Below are 24,777 nucleotides of genomic sequence, written 5' to 3'. Positions count from 1 at the left end.
TTTTAGGGTTATGGCTTTTTGCATAGTTTGTAGGCCTTGTGGTATGTACCATGCTTAAGTGCAGCCTTTATGCTATGTGGAAATCAGTACTTTAATCTAAATGTTCTGCATTGTGATTGTTGTACTGTCACTCTTGTGCCCTTGTAGGATTGTTCCTAGATGCATATGCCATGTGTGCTGTGCATTGGTTGAGTGTTGTGCATACAAGTGTCTTGCCTTGTGCTTGTCAACTTGTATGTCTTTGTGTTCATTCCAAGTGTGAATGAGCACTGTGATCACTTCCTTGTGGTGTTCACTTGATTGATCAAGACATGGTCTGTTTATTAACTCCATATTATGCTTGATCTCATATTGCCTGTTTCATATGCATTTATAATTTTCTGCTTACAATGATCATGGTGTATTGTTGTGTTTCAGGAGTTTATGTTCATATGATTCAAGTGCTTCACAGCTTCTAGAATTAGGTGTGAGTGAGTTTTGATCAACTGTTCCCAACTCACATGTTAAGTCTAGAGTCTGTTTTAGGGTTTTGTCACGGAATAGCCAAAGGGGGAGATTGTAAGGTTGAATTTATTCAACCATCTAATTGGCTTTATTCCGTGCCAAATTTGCTTGTAATTCAGCATTTAGTAACCCTGTATTTAGGTGGGTTTGTTGTAAGGGTAGTGAGTGAGATAGTGTGAAGATTGCTCAAGAGTGTGCAAGAAAACAGAGTGTCGCGGCTGGGACTCGCGGCTTCAACCCGCCAGAAGATGCACACGTGCCAAGCATGCTGGAAGATGAACAGTCATGCTAGCTGGAGCACTACAGGACAAAACAGGACAACTGGCCATACGGTTAACTCGCGACTGGAACTCGCGACTTAGTCAAGCCGCGAGGTCAAGCCGCGAGCCACCCCTGTTTTGGAAAAACCTGACGTTTCGCATTCCACTCCACTTCAATATAAATACCCTTTTAACCCACGATTGAAAGAGAGCTTCCAGAGAGAATTTTGAGAGAGAAACCCTAAAGAAAAACCAGATTGTTTTACCCACAATCTCTACCTTAGAGTCTCATCAAAATCCCTCACTCTCTTCCTCTCCATTGTCAAATCCTTGAGAGGCATTATACCAAACTTGGTTCTCACCATTATCATCTCTGTGAGACAGACGTTTGGAGTTCTGGGAAGCAGTTAGGAAGGAGCCAATCTTTATTGGTGGATGCTACGGTGTAGTAGCGGAATCCGGAAAGCTAGAAAAGAAAAAGGTTCGGCGCAACCTCGTTGGAGCAAGAAGCTTGGAGGGCTTAGGTGCATTGGGTAGATTAGGCTTGGAGGGTCTATTGCTGTCCTTGTATCCCAACTGTATTTTCTAGTGGATTGATTACCGCTTGGAGGGCGGCGGAGAGGTTTTTCGCCGAGGTCTTCGGTTTCCTCTTCGATAACATATCTGGTGTTATCGCTGTGTTTGCATCTTCCTTCCTCTCTATCTCTGCCTTTACATTATCTGCTGTGGTTTATTTTGTTATGGCTTAGATAGTTGTTTAATCAATTCCATGTTATAGCATATGTTAAGTTTCCGCACACTAGTTGTTTAACATATTGCGGGTGTTGATTAAATTGGTTTTTGGGGGTCTAAACGTTCAAAAGTGTTTTTTGTACACGTTTTTTGAACTTTCAATAGCTAAGCCCCCTCCTTTTCCTTTTCCTTTGACATAAAACCCATTTTCAAAACCAATCTTTACCTTAACTTTCTGCATTCCTGGATTTTTTCTTTTCGTCTCCGACAAGAAGACGATTGCGGGATCCCAGCGTCGCACCAAATCGCGCAATGCACCAACTGATCGAGGGTTCCCAAGCCCCCGACAGTTCCAGCATAAAGCAATCATGGCTCCCGGCGGTGCTGTCTCGCAGTCACCGCCGTTTCAATAGTCATAAGAACATCACTGTCTGGAGCTTCCTCACGTTTTTTCTTATTTTTCCTTACCTCCTCTGCTTCTTGCTTCTCTATTTTCCTAGGCCTTTTTGTTTCAACTTCCTCTTCTTTTTGGGCTACTGCGTTACTATTAGTCAGGCCCTGTGCTCTGGCTAGTTTCTTCCAACTTCCCCTTGCATTGGGCTTCCTTTCTTCACTTTGGCCCATGTCCATATAGCCCACAACAGCCTCTTCACTTTTATCACCTTTTGGCTTCAACGGGCTTGTCACCTCCGACTCATCCCCATTTTTCCTTCCCTTTTGTAGGCCCACTATAGATATTTCATCCCCACATATTTTATTCTTCCCTTTTGCCTTAGCTGTGTCCTGCACCTTCCCTTGCTCACGTGCTCATCTCCCTTCCCCAAGCTAAGCAAAGTCTCTTCAGCCTTATCCCATCTTTGAGACAGACAAGCCGCCTGGCATGCTGACCTCCCATCATCACCTCGGGTACCCCAGTCACCAGCTTTTCCACTTTCTTGAAAGCCACCAGATTTTTGAACTCCACCGCCACTATCAGTCGTTGTATCTCCCATCACCGCCATCGAGGGTGGCTGCCTTATTTCTTCACTTCCGCCGCTTGACACAGCACTGTCATTCTTCTTGGTTTTTACTTTATACTGAGTCCCATTAAAACTTCCATTTGCTTTAAGCCACTCCCCATACTGATACTCAGTTTCCTTTCCATTTGTTGCTTGCGTGCAGTGCCGATCGTCATGTCCCATTCTTCCACATACATAGCACACAGTAGGCAGCCTCTCGTACTTGAAAGTTATCCATACCCTTTCATCTTCCATGTTCTTAATGTACCCCCCCCCCCTCCGGAGTGGTTTGTCGATTTGCAACTCAACTCGGATTCGCATAAACTTCGCCTGATCTGTTTGCCCTGACCTCTTATCTATTTCAACATAAATACTGATACTATTTTCGATGTCTTTCTCGGATTCTTCAGACATAAACTCAAACGGCATCCCCCACACCTGAACCCAAAACGGCGAGTGTGTGAAGGTAATGTTCGCCGCTGAGAGGCCTTTTCTCCATCGACACAATAGCAGCAAATTATTGTCAAAATTCCAGGGGCCATTTTTCTCTACCCATTCCATCTGGTATCTCGACCCAAATTTAAATTGTAATATACCATTGCCTACCTCCAATATCCTCAAGTCAGATCCCATTTTCCAAACAGCTCTCAAAGTGCCTTTCAGAGCTCGTTGATTCTGTTGCCTGCTTGACTGAAGCTTCCCAAAAAGGCTTAGATAGCATTCCTCTAGAAGCTCAGCACGGCTTTGGTTCGTGATCTGGATACATTCCTCTTCTTCCTTAGTGAGCTGCAGATTCTACAGTCCATCTAGTACAGCTTGTTCCATTTCAATGCTCTAGGTCTTGACCGTGCCCAATCTTAGAGATTAGTATAGTCAAAGAGAAAACCCCTAGTTAAGAACTAAGGGAGGAAAGAGCTCTTACTGAAGAGAGAGAAAAAAACTCCTACTTGGGAGAGTAAGATATATTGTTTCTTTTTTGGTGGGTACTTGGGACTTCTCATTTGATATTTAATGTTGCACGACAGGCCCATCCTGACTTAATACAGGCATTCCAAGCTGTTGCAACAGTTGGAGGATCTGGGAGTTTGGGCACCTCTGTCAACAAATCTCTTAATGCTGCGATAGTTGGTGACAATCCTCCTCAAGGGAGGGGAGTTGATGAAAGAGCTGCCCGTGCAGCAACTGAAGTCAGAAAGAAAGCTACAGCTAGGGGCCTCTTGATACATCCACATGGCGTTTCAGTACAAGCTATGCCACCACTTACTCAACTCCTCAATATTATCAATTCATGTATGACCCCTGATGCGACAGAAGGTGGGGAAACTGATGGAGTGAAGAAGGAAGCCAATGGCCATCCTTCAAATGGCCCAGTGGATTCCAAAAATGATTAATTGACATCAGGGCAGAAAGATCAGGCTCCTATTGGATTGGGTACAGGCTTAGCATCATTAGATGCCAAGAAACAAAAAGCCAAAGCCAAAGCTGCAACTTGAATTGTTGCACAGTTGAGATTATGCTGATAGGTAAGGAAACCCCTTATTTATTTATGAGATTTGGAATGATTTTCAATATGGCATCAGAGCCTTTTGTTTTGTCTGTTTGAGTGATGAACAATCTCGTTTATCCATGGTTCTTAGAAGCTATAAAGGGTATAGAGATGTGCTTGTTGACTGACAGGTATTCCTTTTCATTTTAACCAATAATCAAGGTCATATACTCCGAAGATCATGCCAGCCAATAGATTAAATATATTCTTCTAGGTACTTATTGAAGAATGAACTTGTCAGTTTTCCTATCTTTTGATTTTTAATTAAATTTTGAGCAATTTTGGGGCATCATGTGAAAGCATTTCAATGTTGAATATGTAAAACAGTGTGTTAATTTCCCTAAAAAATGAGATGTAAGGTTGAATTTTATCAAACATCTTGTTGGCTTTACTCCGTGTCAAATTTGCTTGTATTTTAGCAATTAGTAACCCTGTATTTAGGTGGGAATCATGTAAGGGTAGTGAGTGAGAGTGTGTAAAGAAATGCTCAAGATTGTGCAAGGATGCAGAGACTCGCGGCTGGACTCATGGGTGACTTGCGACTGGCAAGCCGCCAAAGTTGGCACACGTGTGGAGCATGTGGGGGAGCTAAAGAGTCATGCCAACTGTTGCACTACAGGAAAAAAGTCCCAGGCTGGCCAGGCCGTTGGCTCGTGGCTTGAACTCACGACTCAACCCAGTCGCGAGGTCAAGTCGCCAGACCACGCTGTTTGGGAAAAACTGACTTTTCACATTCCTTCTCACCCTACTATATATATACCCTTATACGCATGATATTTAAAAAGCTTCCAGAGAGAATTTTGAGAAAGAAACTCTAGAGAAAAATAAGATTGATTCATCCACAATCTTCACATAGAAACTCTTCAAATTTCTCTACTCTCTTCCTCTCTATTGCCAAATCCTTGAGAGGTACATTATCAAAACCTTTTCTCACCATACCCATATCTGTGAGAAGGTCATTTGGTGTTTGGGAAGCAGTTAAGAAGGGACCAATTTCATATTGGTTAATGTTATGGTCAAGTAGCAGAATCTGGTAAGCTAAAGAAGAAATAGATTTGGCGTAACCTCGTTGGAGTAGGAGCTTGGAAGGCTTAGGTACATTGGGTAAATTAGGCTTGGAGGGTCTTCTACTGTTCATGTATCCCAACTATATTTTTTAGTGGATTGTTTACCATTTGGAGGGCATCGAAGAGGTTTTATGTCAAGCGTTTCGGTTTCCTCTTCAATAACACATCAAGTGTTGTCCTTGTGTTTGCATTTCTCTTCCCTTAATCTTTTCCATTTAATTTCTGTTGTGGATGTGATTTTATTTGGTTTAGATTATTTATCAATTCTGTTTTAAGCTTATGTTCATATTCCGCATATTAATTGTTTGACATTAAGCTTGAATTGGTAATTTGTAAATTGGAGGTCTAAATGTTCATAGTGTTTTATACACTAATTGAACTTTCATGAGATGAGCTTATTTCCTTTGCTTGAGAATCAACTCTCTTTTTAATTCTTTGTTTTGTACAGTTTTAGAAATCATTGTTTTGATGAAGAAAAGCCCCCATTCATTGGAAAATTTTACTCAACTAAAATTGACGTGGTACTCCAAATCATTAAAAACAAGTTACCTTATTCCAAAATATGACATAAGTTCAATTTAAACTTTCAAATCCTAATGTGGCACTCATCCAAACCAACAACTGTCACATTTGTAGCATTCATTCCAACCATTAGCAAAAGTCACATTCATAGGCAATAATAAATTAAGAATAGTCCCGATTATCAAACATGATGAGGTTTCATCATTTTAAAAAAAAAAAAAAAAATTCCTAGAGATGCCTTGTTGGTGAATGCTAGACTCACATTGCTAGCAGTTTTAAAAGATGAAAATAAAGGGTTATGCCATGTTACTTTTGAGGGAGATGCACAATTTGATGCCATAATGCAGAACCTTATGAGAATATTGTTTCATGGTGTGTTCTCTTACATTACGTAGGTCTCATAAATGTGCAGAGGCCTCCAAATATGAGAGGGGATACTCTACAAGACGATCTAGGGTGAGTTTGGTTCAGCTTTTTATAAAAGTACATAATGAAAAAGTGGAGTTTTCAAAAAGTGCATAATGAAAAAGTGCATTTTTAAAAAACTGAGTGTTTGGTAAAAACTGTTAAAAAGTACTTTTTGAAAAAGCTGAGTGTTTGGCTAACACTTATAAAAGTGGAGGTTTGAGTTGTAAATTATCAAAAAGGACAAGATATATATATAAGTGAATTTTTTGTTTTAATTATCTCTCTAATGCAAGTTATGGACACAACGTTTTTACAAAAATTTCACAATAAAGTCTATATGACAAGTTGTTAATGGTAGATAAAAAAAAAAAAATAATGTCATTAGTAGGTTCAAATGAGAACCAATAACAAATTACTATGTAAAATTTATTATGAGAAGTGTTACATTCACAACATTTTTCGCAATATTTTCACAACAAAATTTATGTGAAAAGTTATTACTAGTTCTAATTTGAACCCACAACTGAAATTATTTTTTTTTTCTAACCAATATTAGCTAATAACAATCTGTTACTTAAAATTTATTGTGAAAATATTACGGTAGCATTTCTCAATTAGGATTTTTTATTTTTTTTTATTATTTTTCCTTTCTTCATTTCACTTTTAGCCATACCTTTCTTTTTTTCTTTTCTTTTCTTTTTTCTTTTTTTCTCCTCCACACACTGTCCACTATCTCTACACCCCCTCTTTTATTTTCCTTTTCTCCCTCATTCAGAATGTTCCAGGAGCTCCATTCTCTCTTTCTTTCTCCAACTCCCTTTCCTTTTTTTTTTTTCTTGATTCGAAAACTCTATCTGTGATAAGAAAATTTTCCTTGTCTCCCTCATTCAAGAACATTCCAGGGAGCTCTCATCTTCGTGCTGTTACTCATCTTCGTCCCCAACCCAGTCTAGATGGGTCAGATGGCTTTTGTCCTTTGTCTTCTTTTTTTTTCTTTTTCTTTTTTTGTTATGATTTGATTAATTTTAGAACTCTGTTTTCGAGTTTGTATTCTGATAATCTGATTATGCTTAAGTTTAGAGATGTTTGAGAGAAAGATTGTTGTGTTTGTAGTGTTTGTTCTGTAGCAGAGCAACACAGAGAGGACCTTTGTAGCAGCACAGTGGGCAATAACACTGCCTCAACGGTAATATTATTGAAATGTGCATGGACTTTCTGATTATGGACCTCTTGAGCTCCATTTTGCAAATGCGCATTTTCTTCACAAACTCAAAACGCAACTTTTTCCAAAAAGTTGCGTTTTATACTTATTACCAAACACTAATTTGGAACTGGCTTTTTTGAAAATGCGACTTTTGGGTTATAAACACTAAAACAAACGGGTACCTAATATGATAACTTCTCTCATTTATGAAGGATGGTCTTGTGCAATCAGCATGGTGTATTTCATATATGCTATTTAATATCAAACAAACGATTTTTTTTTTCCTTGAGTTTCTGGGATTTTTTTTTTTGGAAAAAGTTAAAGATACTACATATTTTACTACTTATAATAAATGAATGTGATTAATAGATTTTAAAAACATAATATATGAATATTTGATTTTTTTTTTTTTGATGATTAATAACACATCATTTTATTAAAACAATATAATAAAATTTATGGTATCTTTAGCATTACTCTCTCTCTTTTCTATAAAGAGATATAAATTTGGCTCAGTTGTTATCCTGTTGGGCCAATATCACCTCCTATCCTTTGTTACTCAAAAATAAATAAATAAATAAATAAAACCTCATTGGTAAAAAGCACATAAACTAGTCCATTCCAGTATTTTTTTTTTTTTCTTTCCTCAATGAAAATGAAAAAAAAATTTCTTCTACCTTTTTTTTTTAGTGAAAAAAAAAAAAAAAAAACAACTCATGGTGGTGGGTGGAAGATACAATGGACGAGAAGCCTTTAGTTGTCATGGTCAATGTAATTATCTCAAATAATACACAATTCATAATGAGCAATACTTCAAAATACAAACACAACCATTTTCACAATTTTCTTTTTTTACAAGAATTGAATTGACAAATTTTTATTGATTATTATCTAATAGACATCACTTTCTTACTACCATTAATAACTTGCCACCTAAGTGATTGTAAATTGTTTTTATAAAATTATTTGTCTACGTAAGCTCTTGATCATAAGGAAAATTCTATCCTAATAAGTATTATGTTCTTGGAAAATGTTTCGTTGTGATGGGTTGGCCACGCCATTGACATTATTTGGGGAGACCTAGACTCAACAAAAGGAGAAATTATAAGGTTCTCATGGTAGACAAGTGACGTGGTCCACTATTCCATTAAAAGACTCCCAAATGTTTGAAATTGCTGAATTATTATTATTATTTTTTTTATAAACAGAAACTGATTACTGACTCAGCAATTTTAAACAAATAAGAGTCTTTTAGTGGAATGGTAGACAAATGACATGGCCTACTAGAGGACTGTATAATTTCTCCAACAAAAGACCAAAACATCAATTGTCATCTCTTAACTTGTATTTATTGCCTTCTTGGAAAAAAATTTCATACTAAATTTAGTCTATATCACTAGTATATTTATGAACTTTGTGTTATTTGAGATAACTTACACCACGACAATTGAACAAAGCGCCAATTATTTTATAAATCATATCTAGTGCCTTTTTGGAAGCTCTTTCATAGTGAATACTAGTCTATATCACTAGCATTATGAATTTTGAATTATTTGAGATAGCTTGGGTCATGACAGTTGAAGAAAGCAACAATTGTCCTTTATTAACTTATATTTATTGCTTTCTTGGAAAGTCTTTCAGCACACACACAATGTAAGTCTATCATTATCCTTGATCACAATACAAGTGAAAAAATTGTGCGATCTAAATGGTGTATTTCTTACGCTGCTATCTGATATCTACCACATTTATGATTTTTTCCTTGGGTTTTTAGGATTTCTCTTTTCTTTGGAAAATATAAAAAATATTACGCATTTTACTACGTAAACTTTTATAAATTAATGTGGTAATAAGTGTGATTGATGGATTTTAAAATTTTAATTAATGAGTGTTTGAATTTAGAATAACTCCTGTATGGACACGATTATTTAACGACCCAAGAATGACGTTGGGCTCGTACATAAAAGATCCCTCACAATATGATTTGTAGAGAGTGGGCTTAAAAGGCTTGCCTTTGATCGCTGGGCAACGGTCTAGTCTTGATTTTAGGGGGGCTCATGCAGAAGTGGGTTTGGCCTGAACATCCAAGCCCTACAACGATGTAGCCTGAAAGGTTTGACTCCTCGGACTTAGTCCGAGGAGCATCAAGTTCTTCCCGTTCTTCCCCTCTTTCTTCGCCTCTCCCCTTTTCTTTGGCTTTAGTTTCCTTTTATACTCGTATTCCTCCCCCTCTTTAGGGTCCACGTGTAGATTTAGATTTATGGTGCTGATACTTGTCCCATCAGCCCCTCCCTAAAGTCATTAGGAGTGGTTGTAAAGGCTGGAAAGCAGGGTTCAGTTAGTTGCAGAACACTTAATGCATTGGCAGCAGCTTTTTCTTAGATATTTTCATGCTTCTTTTTGTCCTTTTCTTTCTTAATACTTATCCTCTTTCGTGGAGTGGTCCGATGCGTCACTTTCTGATGGCTGACCGTCCCCTTTCTCCTCGGCTTGGCCTGTCCGAGGAGGAGCTCTTCCTTGGGCTGGGCCCTTGTGCCTTTTTTTGGGGCTTTCACTATGCGTTCTCGGCAACAGGTCTCCTCGGCTTAGGCCTTGGGCCCTGATGTAGAGCGGGCTTGGGCCATGAATTCTCAGGCCCTACAACTCCGTTTAGCAAATATAATGAGGCTTCATCATTTAAAAATTTCTTAGAGATGCCTTGTGGGAAGAAACTAAAGCCACATTTGCTAGCAATTTTTTTAAATTCTAAAAATCCAGGGTATTTTCCTATTGTGATGACCTCTATTTATTTATTCAAATATCATTTATATATCATTATTAAATTTTATATTGTAACTTTGCTTTTAATTTCATTTTCTTGTTTTTTGATATACAAAATTACTAATTATATTTTTAAATTTAAGTTTTCTAACATCTACCTTTAACTTATTTTTTAAATGATTTTTAATTTACCTTAAATAAAGTGATACACAATGAAAGAAAATTGAAATCTAATTTCCAAATTTGATTTTGGTATTGAAAGATATCATTTGGTGTGTGGTCATGTGAAAGATTGGATGACACAATCCATTGTGTGGAAGAGAGACATAAAAAAATTGAAATCTCAAGTCGTTATAAGAAATTAACTTTATTGATAATTTGATGCATTCATATAATTTTATTTTTGTTCAAAAATTTAGGATTTCAGATGAATTGGGCTTTTATTAATCCCACCATTTTAGAGGCCTTCTTGAAGTGACGAAACTCACATTTTTTTAATTATAAAAATAATTATAATTTAAAATTTTTGCGGCCCTATGCAATGGCTTAAGTGGCCTTTGCCCAAGGGCCGACCCGGCTCATTGCACCAATATTTTTTTATTTTTTCACATTGGAGATACATCCTTATTTATTTTTATAATATTCAGAGTATTTTCACCTCTTTGGTTAGAGCACATATCCTTTTAATATTTTTTCTTTTCACAATGAAAATGAATAATTGTTTTCCACCTTTTATTTTTTATTGAAAAGCAAATTCCATGGTGGTTGGTGTAAAGATATAATGTACGTCAAAGTCTTCAACTCTTGTGGTCTAGGTTCAGAATTCATAATATGATATAGAGTAGCATTTACTATGAAACACTTTCCAAGAAAGCACTGGATACGAATTTATAAAGGTAGTTGGTCTGTTGAGACCTGAGTCCTCTTTGTTTTTTATAATCAAGACATGAGTCCTCGGCATTTAGTTGAGTACAGGTCTTCACAATTGCCCCAAAGTTTTTGGCCTTAATTTTCTTGAGTTTAAGTAATGTCAATTAATGCAAAGCTGGTACCAATAGACTAGTGACTTTGGCCTTAATTTTCTTGAGTTTAGGTATTGTCAATCAATGCAAAGCTGGTACCAATAGACTAGTCATAACTACATTTTCCAAGATAGTACCATTCAAACCAAGACTTGGTCCTCTTCTTGAGTAGGCATAACTGCACAATTACAGACGAAAGAAATTAAACAAATCACCTGAGTAATATTGCCAATGCTCTGGGCTAGTCATCACTACGTACAAAACATTTTCCGTGAAAGTAATACTGAAATCAAAGTTTCCGGCCTCTTCTCTTCGTGAGTGTGTGTCTTCTCAAATAATGCAAAATCTCTAATAAACCATTGAAACCAAAGTTTTTGGCATCTTCTTGAGTTAGGGCATTCTCAAATGATGCAAACTTTAAAATGCCAATAAAATTAAAGCACCATTGAAACTTAAGAAGCATGGACACGTGTATGGAAATGACATGGCAACACATAATTTTTCTTAAAAAATAAGACATGAGTAGCGCAGGACAAGCCTATAAAAAATTATAAAATACAATACATTTTTATTTTTATTTTCTATATATTATTAAGCATTTATATTTTATATATTGTTAAATATATATCAAATTAAGCATTTTTATTGATATTTTGTTTGCTTGCAAAGTATCTTGGTATAGATATGTTTTGATTTAGTATATATTTATGAATGTATTGAGATTAGCACTGTACTCAAGAAGATAAATTATGATTCTACTTTGAAAGAGTATTCAATTCTTTTTGTTTTTGTGTACCGACTGCGTTCTGTATTTTTTTTTTTTATTTTTTTATTTATCTTAAAAATGACACAGTTGGGAAAGAGTATTGGATACGAAAGTAATGGTACGAGCTAGTCATCATTAAACAACTTTTCAAGAAAGTAATGGATACGAAACTTGTTTTGTAATAGACTTGTTTCTTAGTTAATATTATATCTTGGTTTACCGAAAAAAATGGATACGAAACTTGGAAAGCACCATTGACGCTAATTTTTTTGGCTACGGAGTTGAGCCAAGTCTTCTTCAGTATTTTCTCAACAAAAAACACAAGTCTTCTTGAGTAGGACCTGATCGAAAAATTAAATCCGAACAATATAGGAGTAAGTCAATTAAAGTATTTATTTATCAAAAGAAAGTGAATTATCTTTTTGGGGAAACTACTTTAAAAAAAATCTTAGGGCCCGTCTAGTACATATATTTAAATACATGTTTTCAGTTTTTGAACAACATTACACGCATGTTCACGCACTTTTTCACCAACAATTATATCTAAAATATACAAATAACGTTACTAGAACAATGCTATCTAACAGCCCCTTAGATTTTAAACTTTAAAGTGTTTATTTATTTAAGTTTGTTGTTTAAACTTTGAAGTGCATGTTTCATATAAAATTGTGAGCTTAATTAATATGTCCCGTTTAAAAGTGTGGTGTTTTTTTTTTTTTTTTTTTTGAACGTACTTTCCCCAATCTTTTCTCCCACCTTTATAGTTTATATTAATAGAATAGAAAAATATTATCACGGTAGTGGGTGGAAAACTCACCATATGGATGCCAACTCCTAGTTTAGGTCTTCTCAAGTATTTTTATTTTTTATTTTTGAAAACGGTCTTCTCAAGTATTTTCAAAGAAAGCGTATGAAGAGTTTTTTTTTTTTTTTTTTTTTTTTTTTTTTTTTTTTTTCTAACGTATGTTTTCATTTGAAAATTTTTTAAAATGAACAAAACTTAAGTATAGTACTTAGATGTTATTTCTTAGTTTCCTTTCTTAAGATTTAGTCATATGGCTGTAATTAATTAAAAATATAATTTCATCTCATGAAAAAAAAAATACATAGCTAAATCTTAAGAGAAGAACATATAAGTATTGTACCTAAATTTAGGTACAATACTTAAGGAACAACACTTAAGTACTATACCTAAATTTTATTCTTTTAAGATATATATATATATATATATATATAGACATTTTTCCATCAATTAGGAATATTATGTAAAATAGTAAAAGGAAAATTTGAAGCTTTAACCAACACGCTATGCATTATTAGAGCAATTGTCCCCCCCCCCCCCCCCCCCAACACCCCCAAAAAAAAAAAAAAAAAAAAAGAAAGAAAGAAAAGAGAGACAATCAATTGTTTTACTGTGACGTGGACCGGTTTTATAACAGTACATATAAGTAGGATGCTGGTGGCCTATTTTATTTGTAATATTGTGTAATGCTATTTTGCATGGACATCAAGATGGGTATGGGTTGCAACAATTCTTGAAAAACAAGAGTACAATATGTTAGGTGTTAGATAATTAATTAATATTTATATTTAGGTATATTTTAAAATATTTTTAGACCTAATTTATGTTTATTTTAGGTTTTAAATTAAGTAATAGCAGTAAAAAAAGTAAAATAACACCCAATGAAGTACAATTCTCCATAGTAGAGCACTTGAATTGCCTGATTCACTAGTGGAAAACTATCAATCAATCTCTCAGTACTCATTTTACATACAATATTTAAATTTAATAAACAAATAAATTGTACCCAGTCACAACAAATGCCAAAAAAAAAAACAAATACTAAACAAAAAACATATAAACTTATAAAACGTAGAAAACCAAAAAAATATAGTCAAAAAGAGGCTCGTACCAAAAGTTGTTTTGGTTTGGATAGAGAAATAAAATATTTCGGTATCATTTCGAAATTATGGTTAATTTTATATTTTATATATATATATATATACACATATATTTAAAATAATTTATTATAATTATAATTTTTTTTGTCTCACATAATATATTTCAATAATAATAATTATATGTAGATTTTTATTTTTATTTTTTTCCTAAATAAGATACACCAATTGTTAGAATATGTTAAGTAGAAAATAAATAAAATAGAAAAAAAATTTAAAATTTAAGGCTAAAGCCTACAATACACGGTTATGTCAATAGACAAAGGCAAAGTTTTGAAGAGTTGAAAGCGTTTATTCAAAACTTCGAACTTTATCAGAGAGTTATTCACAACTTTGTATGGGACCACACAGTTTAGGCCGGTGGGACAAAAAACAATGAATAGGCTCTTAAAAGCAAATTCTTTCTTTCGCTTTATTTTCAGTCTCATATATATATATATATATATATAACTCTCTAAAATAAATTATCTTCTTGCACCATTTTTTATTTAGAAAAAATCGTTATCATAGCTGGGTGGAAAGACACATGATGCTAATTGCGAAGACTTAATTAGTCCAAGTCATCTCAAAAAATAGACGTAACTTTTTGCTTTAGGAAAAAGCACAAAATATGATCTCAGAAAGTGGTACGTGTAGTGAGTATATATAGGATGGTGGTGGTAGTGTTATTTCAACTCAAGACCTATTTTGCTTAGGAGTATAAATCAAAGTTGAGCAAAAACTTTGCCAGTATTATTGTTGTAGAAAATAGGAAAAGGAAAAAGTAATGGAGTTGGGAGGTTATTGGTGGTGGCCAGTGTTGTTAGTTTTGGTTTATTTTGGTATGAATGGGTGCTTTGGTTGCTGGGAGCAAGAGAGAATTGCTCTCTTGGAACTCAAAGCTTCCACTCTCAACTACACTAATGAATATTATTTTCCTCATTGGGACTCAGCCGACAAAGAAAGTGATTGCTGTGAGTGGGAAAAAGTCAAGTGTGACATCACTACTGGCCGTGTAATCAAACTTGCTCTTAATAATATGATTTATTGGAGTAGAGAAAATGGGGGAGGTTGGTACTTTAATGCCTCTCTGTTTCTTCCATTTAAAGAGCTCCAGTACCTCGATTTGAGTTTAAATTCCATTTCGGTATGGATCCCAAATGAAGGTACTAAGTTTATATGTTAAGAAAAGTAGGTAGTATTTGTCAATATTTTACTTTTTTCTATTACCTCTTTGTTTTTTTTAATGGATGTGAAAAAAATTAGTCACATGTTAGAATAATTTTATACTGTTTTGTGGGAATATATAGTTGCCGACATGCAAATTGAAGCATCTAAATTGTAGGTTTTGAAAGATTCTCTACGTTGGGCAAGCTAGAAGTGCTTCACTTGGGTGATAATAGTTTTAATAACAGCATTTTACAATCCTTTAGTGGTACTATTGCTTCGCTCAAGGAACTGCATTTGGATTACAACAGTTTGAATGGATCAATCCACATCCAAGGTAAAATTATCATTAATTAATTTGCAAATGAAGATTAGAAGAGTGTTTCATGCTTATTGAGAACGTAATATTTTTTTATTCCCCTCCTATATCAATCATTGATATTTATACAACTAAATTTCACCTTTTTTTTCCGTTAGTTCTTTTAAATGTTTATCTATGGAACTATAGTTCCTTTAAGAAAAACTAAATTACTGGCCATTTATATTATTGGGAAATGTTAGTGGGCACTTTCACCTAATTAAAAATTAGTATAAATTAATGAAGTGACTGAAAATATTACTTAAATGACAAGTGAAATTCAATAAATTAGTTTTATTGGCTCTACATCTTAAAAAGTTAGTAAAAAATTTGACATCAATTACAATGATTTGATATAAAGTTATTTCTTAGACTACCCTATATTGATAGACCTCTTCTTTAAAATATATATGTGTGTGTATATATATATATATATATATATATATATTGTTAGACGTCTTAAGACTCCATAACAATTAATTATTAATAAATTTAAGATAGATAGTATGACAATATGTGGACAGTTTGGCCGATCGAGAGGCCTAAGGCACCAGATTTTACTATTTTAGGCACTGGTCCAAAAGTCTGTGTTCAAATCCCACTGTGAAGTTTTGCGTAGCCTGTTATATTTATTTATTAGACATATTTAAAGTCCCGTTTAATGAAAAATTATACCTTGCATTGGGTATACTATTAATAGGGTTATTATACCCTATTAAATGCGAAGATTCAAATGATTGAATTCCGCACTTATTTATTGCCGTGATTCCTAAGAGGTGTATGGAAATATCATGGATCATTGGATGCTTAGGAAACAATCTCAGATAATGTGGAAAAAAAAAGTGTGACTTGGCATTCCAAATGAAGAAAAAGAATGGGTAACAATAAGTCAGCAATAAAGTTTGGAACTTTGCTTTTTGGTAAGTGATAAAATTTGGAACCTAGCATGTCATAAATTAGAAAAATCATTCTAATAACCCATGAGAGAGCTCTTGAAGTTGAAACACTGACAAAATTTAGGGGGAAAATAGGTAAAATTGATAAACTATTATATGATGACATAAAAAAAAAACCCCACACACACATTCACGTGCCCTTTTATTTTGGGTAAATAAGGATAACAAAAACAAGCCCAGTGGGTCAAGTTATAGGCCATTCCATTGATGGATATGGGGCAAAAGGAAAAAAAGATAAATCATCAAATATAGAACAATTAGACTAAAATATTAGCAGAGTCATTCAATTATATAATATTATGTTAGTCAATGATGACTCTTTTTTTAAGTTGATTAATTATGTATCATTAAAAAAAAATAAAACGACAACAAAAAGTCATTTGATCCAAAGTCCAAACTATCTTCATCCTCTAAGAGAACAGAATGGATGAATGAGATGGTTCAAGAGGAATAATTCTAGAAACATAACCAATCACACATTTAATTTTACAATTTACTAAGTTGTGTCACTGTGAATGGTGGATATTTTCTACTTTATGCGACTCACTACTTCATGCAGACCACTCAAACTCACACAAGTCGGCAAATTATGAAATTGGGTGTGGGAGTGATTGTGTACAAGAAGTCCAAACAGTATGTACAAGAAACCCAAACAGCTAGCAAATGGAAATGAACATTACAATCCTTGTTAACAAAATCAATTTAAGATTCTCAAATTGAAATTCAACCTTTAATCTAGACAAATTGTACTACTAAAATCTACAATCTTTTAATTAATTTATTTTTTCATGTAGACTTCAAAGCATTTAACAACTTGGAGGAGCTCTACTTGCGCGGAAATCGTATCAATGACTTCTTGACAACAAAAGGTATGACAGGTTGTCAATTACATGTTCACGAATTAAAATAAAATCCTTATTTTACATGGTATGCTGTATGCCTAATGAAACTGCAACATTACTTATCTATGAAATGTTTTATTTTTTCCTATAGATTCAAACAGCTTAAGTAAGTTGCAAGTCCTAGATTTGAGTGTCAACAAATTTAATGCACGAATTCTTGAGTCAGTAGCTGCCTTCCCATCGTTGAAGATATTAAATATTGGACTAAACAATTTCGAAGGATCGTATATTACTAAAGGTAAGTTATACAATGCTCAGACTCTTATATACACAGTAAGATAATCATTACCAGCATAATTTTAGAAAACCATAACCTATTGTAAACTTTTTATAAATATTTTTCATGAAATTTCTTTTAAAAAAAATGAAACTAAGCTTTTGTTCCTTAACATTTGAACCTTTCTAACACATGATTCTTTTGTAATTTAAAATAAATTTCGTATTACATTTTCCAATCCTTTATTATTCTCGATAATAATTTTGCATCTCTTGCAATTCTAGTTATAATGATTTGGAATCACTTGTTAAAATTCCGTAGTCCTCAAAAGAACATAGAGATCTTTTGTAACTCAATCAGTTTATGCGCGTATTTGAAGACCAATGAAACTCGAAAAATGGCTGTCATGTTTTCTTTACCAATTTCTCAAGAAAATAACAAAAGCAGAAGTTTCAGACATCGAAAGTTTATTTTATGCTTTTGAAAACCATATTGTACAGATTTTGGATTAAAAAAAGAAAAAGAAAAAGAAAAAAAATGAGTAAAAAGTCGTAATAGAAGCATTTACTTTTAAATTTGTTGACATTCTTGTTATAAAATTCCACCTAAATAGGAAAAATGTCTTTTACTATGGACAAATTATTTAGTTTTCACTCGTCTAACTGATGATGCTGATGATAAAAACAAAGTGGACATTTCTAATTCTTTCTTGGATTTGTAACTGTTAAACCAAAATCTGTATATATTGCTTTTATTTAAACTTTACATATAGCATGCCACATATCTTTCAGTAACTATTTCATAGTATACAATATTAATAATTTTTTTATTTTATTTTTTTTACAATTTCCATGTCTAAAATTTTTTATTATTATTTTAGAGTTAGGTGCACTAAACAACCTAGAGCAGCTGTACTTGGATTATTTATCAATTGATGACAGCTTCCTTCACAAAGTTGGAGTTATGAATTCTCTTGAAGTGTTGTCAGTGCAAAACAGTAGTCTCAACGGTAGCTTACCTGCACAAGGTAGGTTGCTTTCACAATGATATTACTTAGGAAAGCTACAATACTAGAATCTAATCAATACTAATCTCATTTTACAGGCTGGTGTGAACTTAGGAAGCTCCAAAAGATAGACCTCAGCTCCGAAAGATAGACCTCAGCTACAATAATTTTGGAGGGATACTCCCTTCATGTATGGCAAACTTGACATCACTTCAAGTATTGGATCTCTCTAACAATCACTTCACCGGGAACATTGCACACTCCCAACTATCAAGTTTGACATCACTTCAAGTATTGGATCTCTCTAACAATCACTTCACCGGGAACATTGCCCACTCCCAACTACCAAGTTTGACGTCACTTGAGCACCTCTCTCTGTCAAATAACGACTTCTTGATCCCAGCCAAAATGTCCTTTTCTAACCTCTCAAATCTTAAGGACTTACTAATTGGTAACAATAAAACTGCCCTTGAACCAAACTCTCATACTTGGATTCCAACCTTCCAATTACTGGTTTTGAGTCTTTCTAACGGACTCAATGGCACAACTCCTAGATTTCTTCATTACCAATATGAGTTGGTAGTGATTGATCTCTCTCACAATAATTTGGTTGGAAAGTTTCCCACTTGGTTGCTAGAAATCAATACAAAATTGGAGTCCCTTTACTTACATAATAACTCTTTCACGAGGCCTTTCATGCTGCCATATGATATTTGTCACAACATTAGGAACATAGATATTTCAGATAATCACTTACAGGGTCCAATCCCCATAAATTTTGGTTCAATTTTTCCAAATTTAGAATATTTAAACATGTCTAAAAATGCATTTCAAGGTAGTATACCTTCTTCTTTTGGGAAATTGGTTTTCTTACAACTTCTAGACTTGTCTGAGAATCATTTATCAGGAACAATACCAATGCATTTCGGAATAGGCTGCCACAACTTATATTTTCTCAAATTGTCATATAATAACTTCAGTGGCCAAATATTTCCCACTCATTTCAATCTGACTTATTTAGAATCTTTAATTTTGGATAACAATCACTTTTCGGGAATGATCCCAAATAGCATCTCAATATTAAATTATCTTTACACAATTGATTTTAGTAATAACCATTTTTCAGGCATGCTTCCAACGTCGTTGGGGAACATGTCTAATTTAATGGAACTTGTTATGGCCAAAAATCAACTTGAGGGTCCTATTCCAGTCGAGTGGTGCAAAATTGTTGGACTTGAATTTCTTGACCTTTCCGAGAACAATCTATCCGGCTCTATTCCATCTTGCTTCAATTCATCAGCTATTAGATCAGTTTATCTGAATAAAAATTGGTTGAGCGGTCCAATTCCAGGTGCGTTCAAAAACAACTCTAATCTAGTTACATTAAATCTTCGAGATAACCTCCTAATTGGAAACATTCCTGATTGGATCGGCAACCTCACATCCTTGAGCATTCTTCTTTTGAGAGAAAATCATTTAGAAGGTAGGATTCCAAATCAATTATGCCTTTTGCAAAACTTAAACTTGTTGGATCTTTCCTACAATAAATTTTTAGGTACAATACCACATTGCTTGAGTAACATTACTTTCGTGGCATCAACCCAAAAGCCAATTTCTAGAGGTTCCCGGATACGTTTTATTCAGGACCGAATTAGAATGCCATACTTGAAGACAAAATCAACAAATATGAAAGACTGGAATCATATGGGTAATTTTGTGACAACTGTAAGTGAGACAGATGAAGCAGAGTTCACAACAAAGAATAGAATTGACTCCTATCATGGAGACATTCTTAACTACATGGTTGGAATTGACCTCTCATGCAACAAGTTAGTAGGTGAAATCCCGCCTCAACTTGGAATGATGAGCAGCATCCGGGCAATGAACTTATCACACAACAATCTAACTGGACCAATCCCTACAACATTCTCAAACTTGAAGCTGATGGAGAGTTTGGATCTTTCCTATAACAATTTAAGTGGTAAAATTCCACCTGAATTGACCGAAATTACCTTTCTAGCTGTCTTCAGTGTGGCACATAATAACTTATCAGGTACAACACCAGAAAGAAAAAATCAATTCGGGACTTTTGGTGAAAGTAGTTATAAGGGTAACCCTCTTTTGTGTGGACCTCCATTACATGATTGCACCAAAATTGGATCTCCGTCTACAATGCTAGTGGATCATGATGGGGAAGATGGTGGTAGTTTCATTGACATGGCTGTCTTCTACATAAGCTTTGTGGTGGTTTACATAACAGTGTTGTTGGGACTCGTTGCAATTCTCTACATAAATCCTTACTGGCGTAGGGCGTGGTTTAACCTCATTGAGGTGTGCATCGATAATTGCTACCATTTTGTTGTGGTTCATTACCATAAGTTGTTCAATTTCAGGCTTGCATAGCCCTGCATTTTAATGGTTACATGTACGTGTGCCTCTTCCTAGTGGATTTTGAATCTGAAGTTTGAACTTTGAATAAATATTTCAGTTGTGTAAATTTTGAATTTGCGTATGTTATTCTAATTATGAAGATCGTGTCTTTTAATATTAGACCCCTGTCAAAACATTGTATTTAATCCAATTTTAAATCCAAGTTAATTATTAGATCTATTATGGAAGATTTAGGTTAAACACATAATCATCAATATCATGCATATGCGAAAATTTAAAAGATACAGGATATGATGACCTAGGAAACCAACGAAACAAAATTGTTTTAAAGGAAAAACTTGGGGGAACTTGACCTTATAAATCCTATTGAGGTGAACAATTTCACTATAAGATAGATATTTATAGTCAAAATAACCTCATTCTTTGTAAATCTAACTATAGTTAACAAACTAACCTTTGAATTTCATAGGCATCTCTAATAGTGATCTGCTACAACATGAACCTCCAGCCCACATACTTCAATGTCCCTTTGAAGATTTGAATCCAATGCACTTGATATTTGGAGCTCAATAACTTGAATCCACCAATTCAGAGAGTGTGTGAATGATCACCAATGGAGACTTTGAAAGAGCAATAAGTGTAAACCTTTAGATCTCAAACTGAGCAACTCCAAAGTCTTGAAAAATGTGCCTTAGGATTTCCGTTAAATACTTAGTAAAATAGGTTTGAAACCTAGTCATTTAATGGGTTGAATTTCTAATTTTGAAATACAACTTTTGACCAATCAAACTTAATTACGATCAGTCAAAACTATTTAAAATTTGGTTCCTTGAATCAACTGGTTTCTTGTTCTTGCACACTTGAAGCAGTACCTTGAACATTGTCTAATCATTCCTATAGACTCTATGAGCTATATTTAGACAAGTTTGTGTTCATGTATTTGCCAATATAACTATACAAGTATAGAACCTAATAGTATCCTTACATTTTTGTTTTCATTGCTAATAATAATATACTAGCCGCAGACTCACGCATGAATTCCTTACATACTAAGATTGCATATGAAAAAGCTCCAATAGATGATATAGTATTGACCTATGATGGAGTTTGTTTTGTGTTGCTGTTTTAGATGTGCATTATGGGATAATAATGGAGAAGGGTGAGTGTTTCGGTTAAAACTTAAGAAATAACTTGCATCTTGAAAACGGAAATTCTAGCAAGGTATTAAATAATTTAAATTGCTTCTTCAAGATTGCATTTTACTTGCTATTAACTTGAATATTTTATTTCATGAAGTTTACAAAAGGAAACCTAGATCAGTAAGCATGCATTGGAATTTGCTATGTGCACCGTGACATTTCACTATTTTAGTACAAGGAACATATGAAAATTTCAAACTAAACTAAGAAAAAACAAATTTGAGGACCTCCTCTTTTTTATATAGTATAGTTTTAAAAATAATGTTTCTGATCAAGAAAATATTTGTACTATGGAAAATTACAAGGTATCCATGGAATACAATTGATAAGATTCTTCAAATCTCAGTAACCAAAAAAAAAAAAAAAAAAAATGCAAGTTACCTACCACTGAGGGTGGTAGTCTTGTGATCATTGGACTTACTCTCAAGTGGTATGAAGGGTGTCATAGGTAGGTAACTTGCATTTATTTCATATCATAAGCAAAAGTCACATTCATAGCAACCGCAAGAAATCAAGAATAAGCTCTTTTTGGCAAAAATGATGAGGCTAGTATTATTTTTAAAAAGAAAACAGAAATCCTAGAGATGGCCTGTGGAAGGAAAATGTTAAAATACTACACATTTTACTACACATGATAAACGAATGTGATTAATAGATTTTAAAACATGATAAATGAATATTTGATTTTTTTTTTTTGTCACTAATGACACGTCATTTTATAAAAACAATATAATAAAATTTATAGTATCTTTAGTATTACTCTCTCTCTTTTCTATAAAGAGATACAAATTCAGCTCAGTTGTTATCCTATTGGGCCAATATCACCTCTTGTCCTTTGTTACTCAAAAAAAAAAAAAAAAAAAAAATCCTCTTTTGTAAAAAGCACAGAAACTAGTCCATTCCAGTATTTTTTTTTTCTTTACTCAATGAAAATGAAAAAAAATTTCTTCTACCTTTTTTTTTTTTTTTAGTAAAAAAAAAAAAAAAAGCACTCATTGTGATGGGTGGAAGATATGATGAACGTGGCCTTTAGTTGTCATAGTCAATGTAATTATCTCAAATAATGTACAATTCATAATGACCTATACTTCAGAATACAAACACAACAATTTTCACAATTTCCTTTTTAGAAGAATTGAGTTGACAAATTTTTATTAATTTTTATCTAATAGACATCACTTTCTTACTACCATTAATAACTTGCCACCTAAGTGATTGTAAATTGTTTTTGTAAAATTATTTGTGTACGTAAACTCTTGGTCATAAGGGAAATTATATCTTAATAAATATTATGTTCTTGGAAAATGTTTCGTTGTGATGGGTTGCCCATGCCATTGACATTATTTGAGGAGACCTAGACTCAACAATAGGCCAAAGCATCAATTGTCATCTCTTAACTTGTATTTAGTGTCTTCTTGGAAAAAATTTTCATAATAAATTTAGGCTATATCACTAGTATTATGAACTTTGCATTATTTGAGATAACTTAGACTATGACAATTGAACAAAGCACCAATCTTTATAAATCAAATCTAGTGCCTTCTTGGAAACTCTTTCATAGTGAGTACTAGTCTCTATCACTAGTATTATGAATTTTGAATTATTTGAGATAACTTAGGTCATGACAGTTGAAGAAAGCAACAATTGTCCTTTCTTAACTTGTATTTATTGCTTTCTTGGAAAGTCTTTCAACACACACAATGTAAGTCTATCACTATTCTTGATCACAATACTAGTGATATAGACTAGTATTCATTATGAAAGACTTTTCAAGAAAGGATTATACAAGTTAAGAAATTGTGCGGTCTAAATGGTGTATTTCTTACGCTGCTATCTAATATCTACCACATTATGATATTTTCCTTGGGTTTTAAGGATTTCTCTTTTCTTTGGAAAATATTAAAAATATTACTCATTTTACTACATAAACTTTTATAGATTAATGTGGTAATAAGTGCGATTGGTGGATTTTAAAATTTTAATTAATGACTGTTTGAATTTTTTTTTTTTTTTTTTTTTGTGATTTGCGACACGACAGTTTGTTATTTTTTAATTTACTTTTTCATGTTGAAGGTACATCCTTATATATATATATATATATATATATATATATATATTTTTTTTTTAAATATTCATAGCATTTTCATCTCTTTGGTGAAAGCACATATCTTTGACGTCTTTTTTCTTTTCGCAATGAAAATGAATAATTTTTTCCCATCTTTTATTTTACTCATAAATCAAATTCCTTGGTGGTGGGTGCAAAGATATAATGTACGTCAAAGTCTTCAACTCTTGTGGTCTAGGTTATAATCTCAAATAATGCAAAATTCATAATGAGTGCAAATTTGATAAGACTAGCATTTACTAGCAATATAGATTAGCATTTAGGTAGTTGATCTGTTTAGGTCTAAGTCCTTGGTATTTAGTTGAGTCCAAGTCTTCTACGGAAAAGTTAAGGAATGCCCTAACAATTGCCCCAATGTCTTTGGCCTTAATTTTCATGAGTTTAGGTATTCTCAATTAATGCATAGTTGATAGTACCATTGTACCAATAGACTAGTCATAATGAAACATTTTCCAACATAGTACTAGATACGAAATTAGGATCAGCACCATTCAAACCAAAGATTTTGGCCTCCTCTTGAGTGTTGGTTTTCTAGAGTAGGACGAAAGAAACCAAATCACCGTATGTTTGGAGAAAACTATCTTATTTTTGTTACGAGAATTCAAGAAAAGAAAAATTAGATTAGTTGGGACGTTTTTGTTTTTAGGTGGTGTGTGGTGTTAATTTTGTTCAATTAGATTTTAATGGGTGCTTTGGTTGCTGGGAGAAACAGAGAATGGCTCTCTTACA

The 24,777-nt window shown here is 33.6% G+C and overlaps 2 protein-coding genes and 1 pseudogene across 2 annotated transcripts; all 3 read left to right on the top strand.

The window, feature by feature from the left end:
* Positions 1 to 2,963: 2,963 nt before the first annotated feature.
* Positions 2,964 to 4,381, top strand: LOC126722788 (clustered mitochondria protein-like). The gene is made up of 3 exons (XM_050425935.1): positions 2,964 to 3,058; positions 3,117 to 3,241; positions 3,455 to 4,381. The coding sequence occupies exons 1-3, from the start codon at positions 2,964 to 2,966 to the stop codon at positions 3,883 to 3,885; spliced, it is 651 nt and encodes a 216-aa protein (XP_050281892.1). The 3' UTR covers positions 3,886 to 4,381.
* Positions 4,382 to 14,439: 10,058 nt separating this feature from the next.
* On the top strand, positions 14,440 to 18,048 carry LOC126722787 (receptor-like protein 13). The gene is made up of 5 exons (XM_050425933.1): positions 14,440 to 14,893; positions 15,073 to 15,231; positions 17,003 to 17,077; positions 17,202 to 17,348; positions 17,975 to 18,048. The coding sequence occupies exons 1-5, from the start codon at positions 14,515 to 14,517 to the stop codon at positions 18,046 to 18,048; spliced, it is 834 nt and encodes a 277-aa protein (XP_050281890.1). The 5' UTR covers positions 14,440 to 14,514.
* A 174-nt stretch (positions 18,049 to 18,222) lies between these two features.
* Positions 18,223 to 20,736, top strand: LOC126722786 (receptor-like protein 15; annotated as a pseudogene).
* Positions 20,737 to 24,777: the final 4,041 nt, after the last annotated feature.

The sequence above is a fragment of the Quercus robur genome, chromosome 4 (genome assembly GCF_932294415.1).
Source record: "Quercus robur chromosome 4, dhQueRobu3.1, whole genome shotgun sequence".
Taxonomy (NCBI): domain Eukaryota; kingdom Viridiplantae; phylum Streptophyta; class Magnoliopsida; order Fagales; family Fagaceae; genus Quercus; species Quercus robur.
The sequence above is the reverse complement of the archived record's forward strand: the minus strand, read 5'-3'. Positions and strand labels throughout refer to the sequence as shown.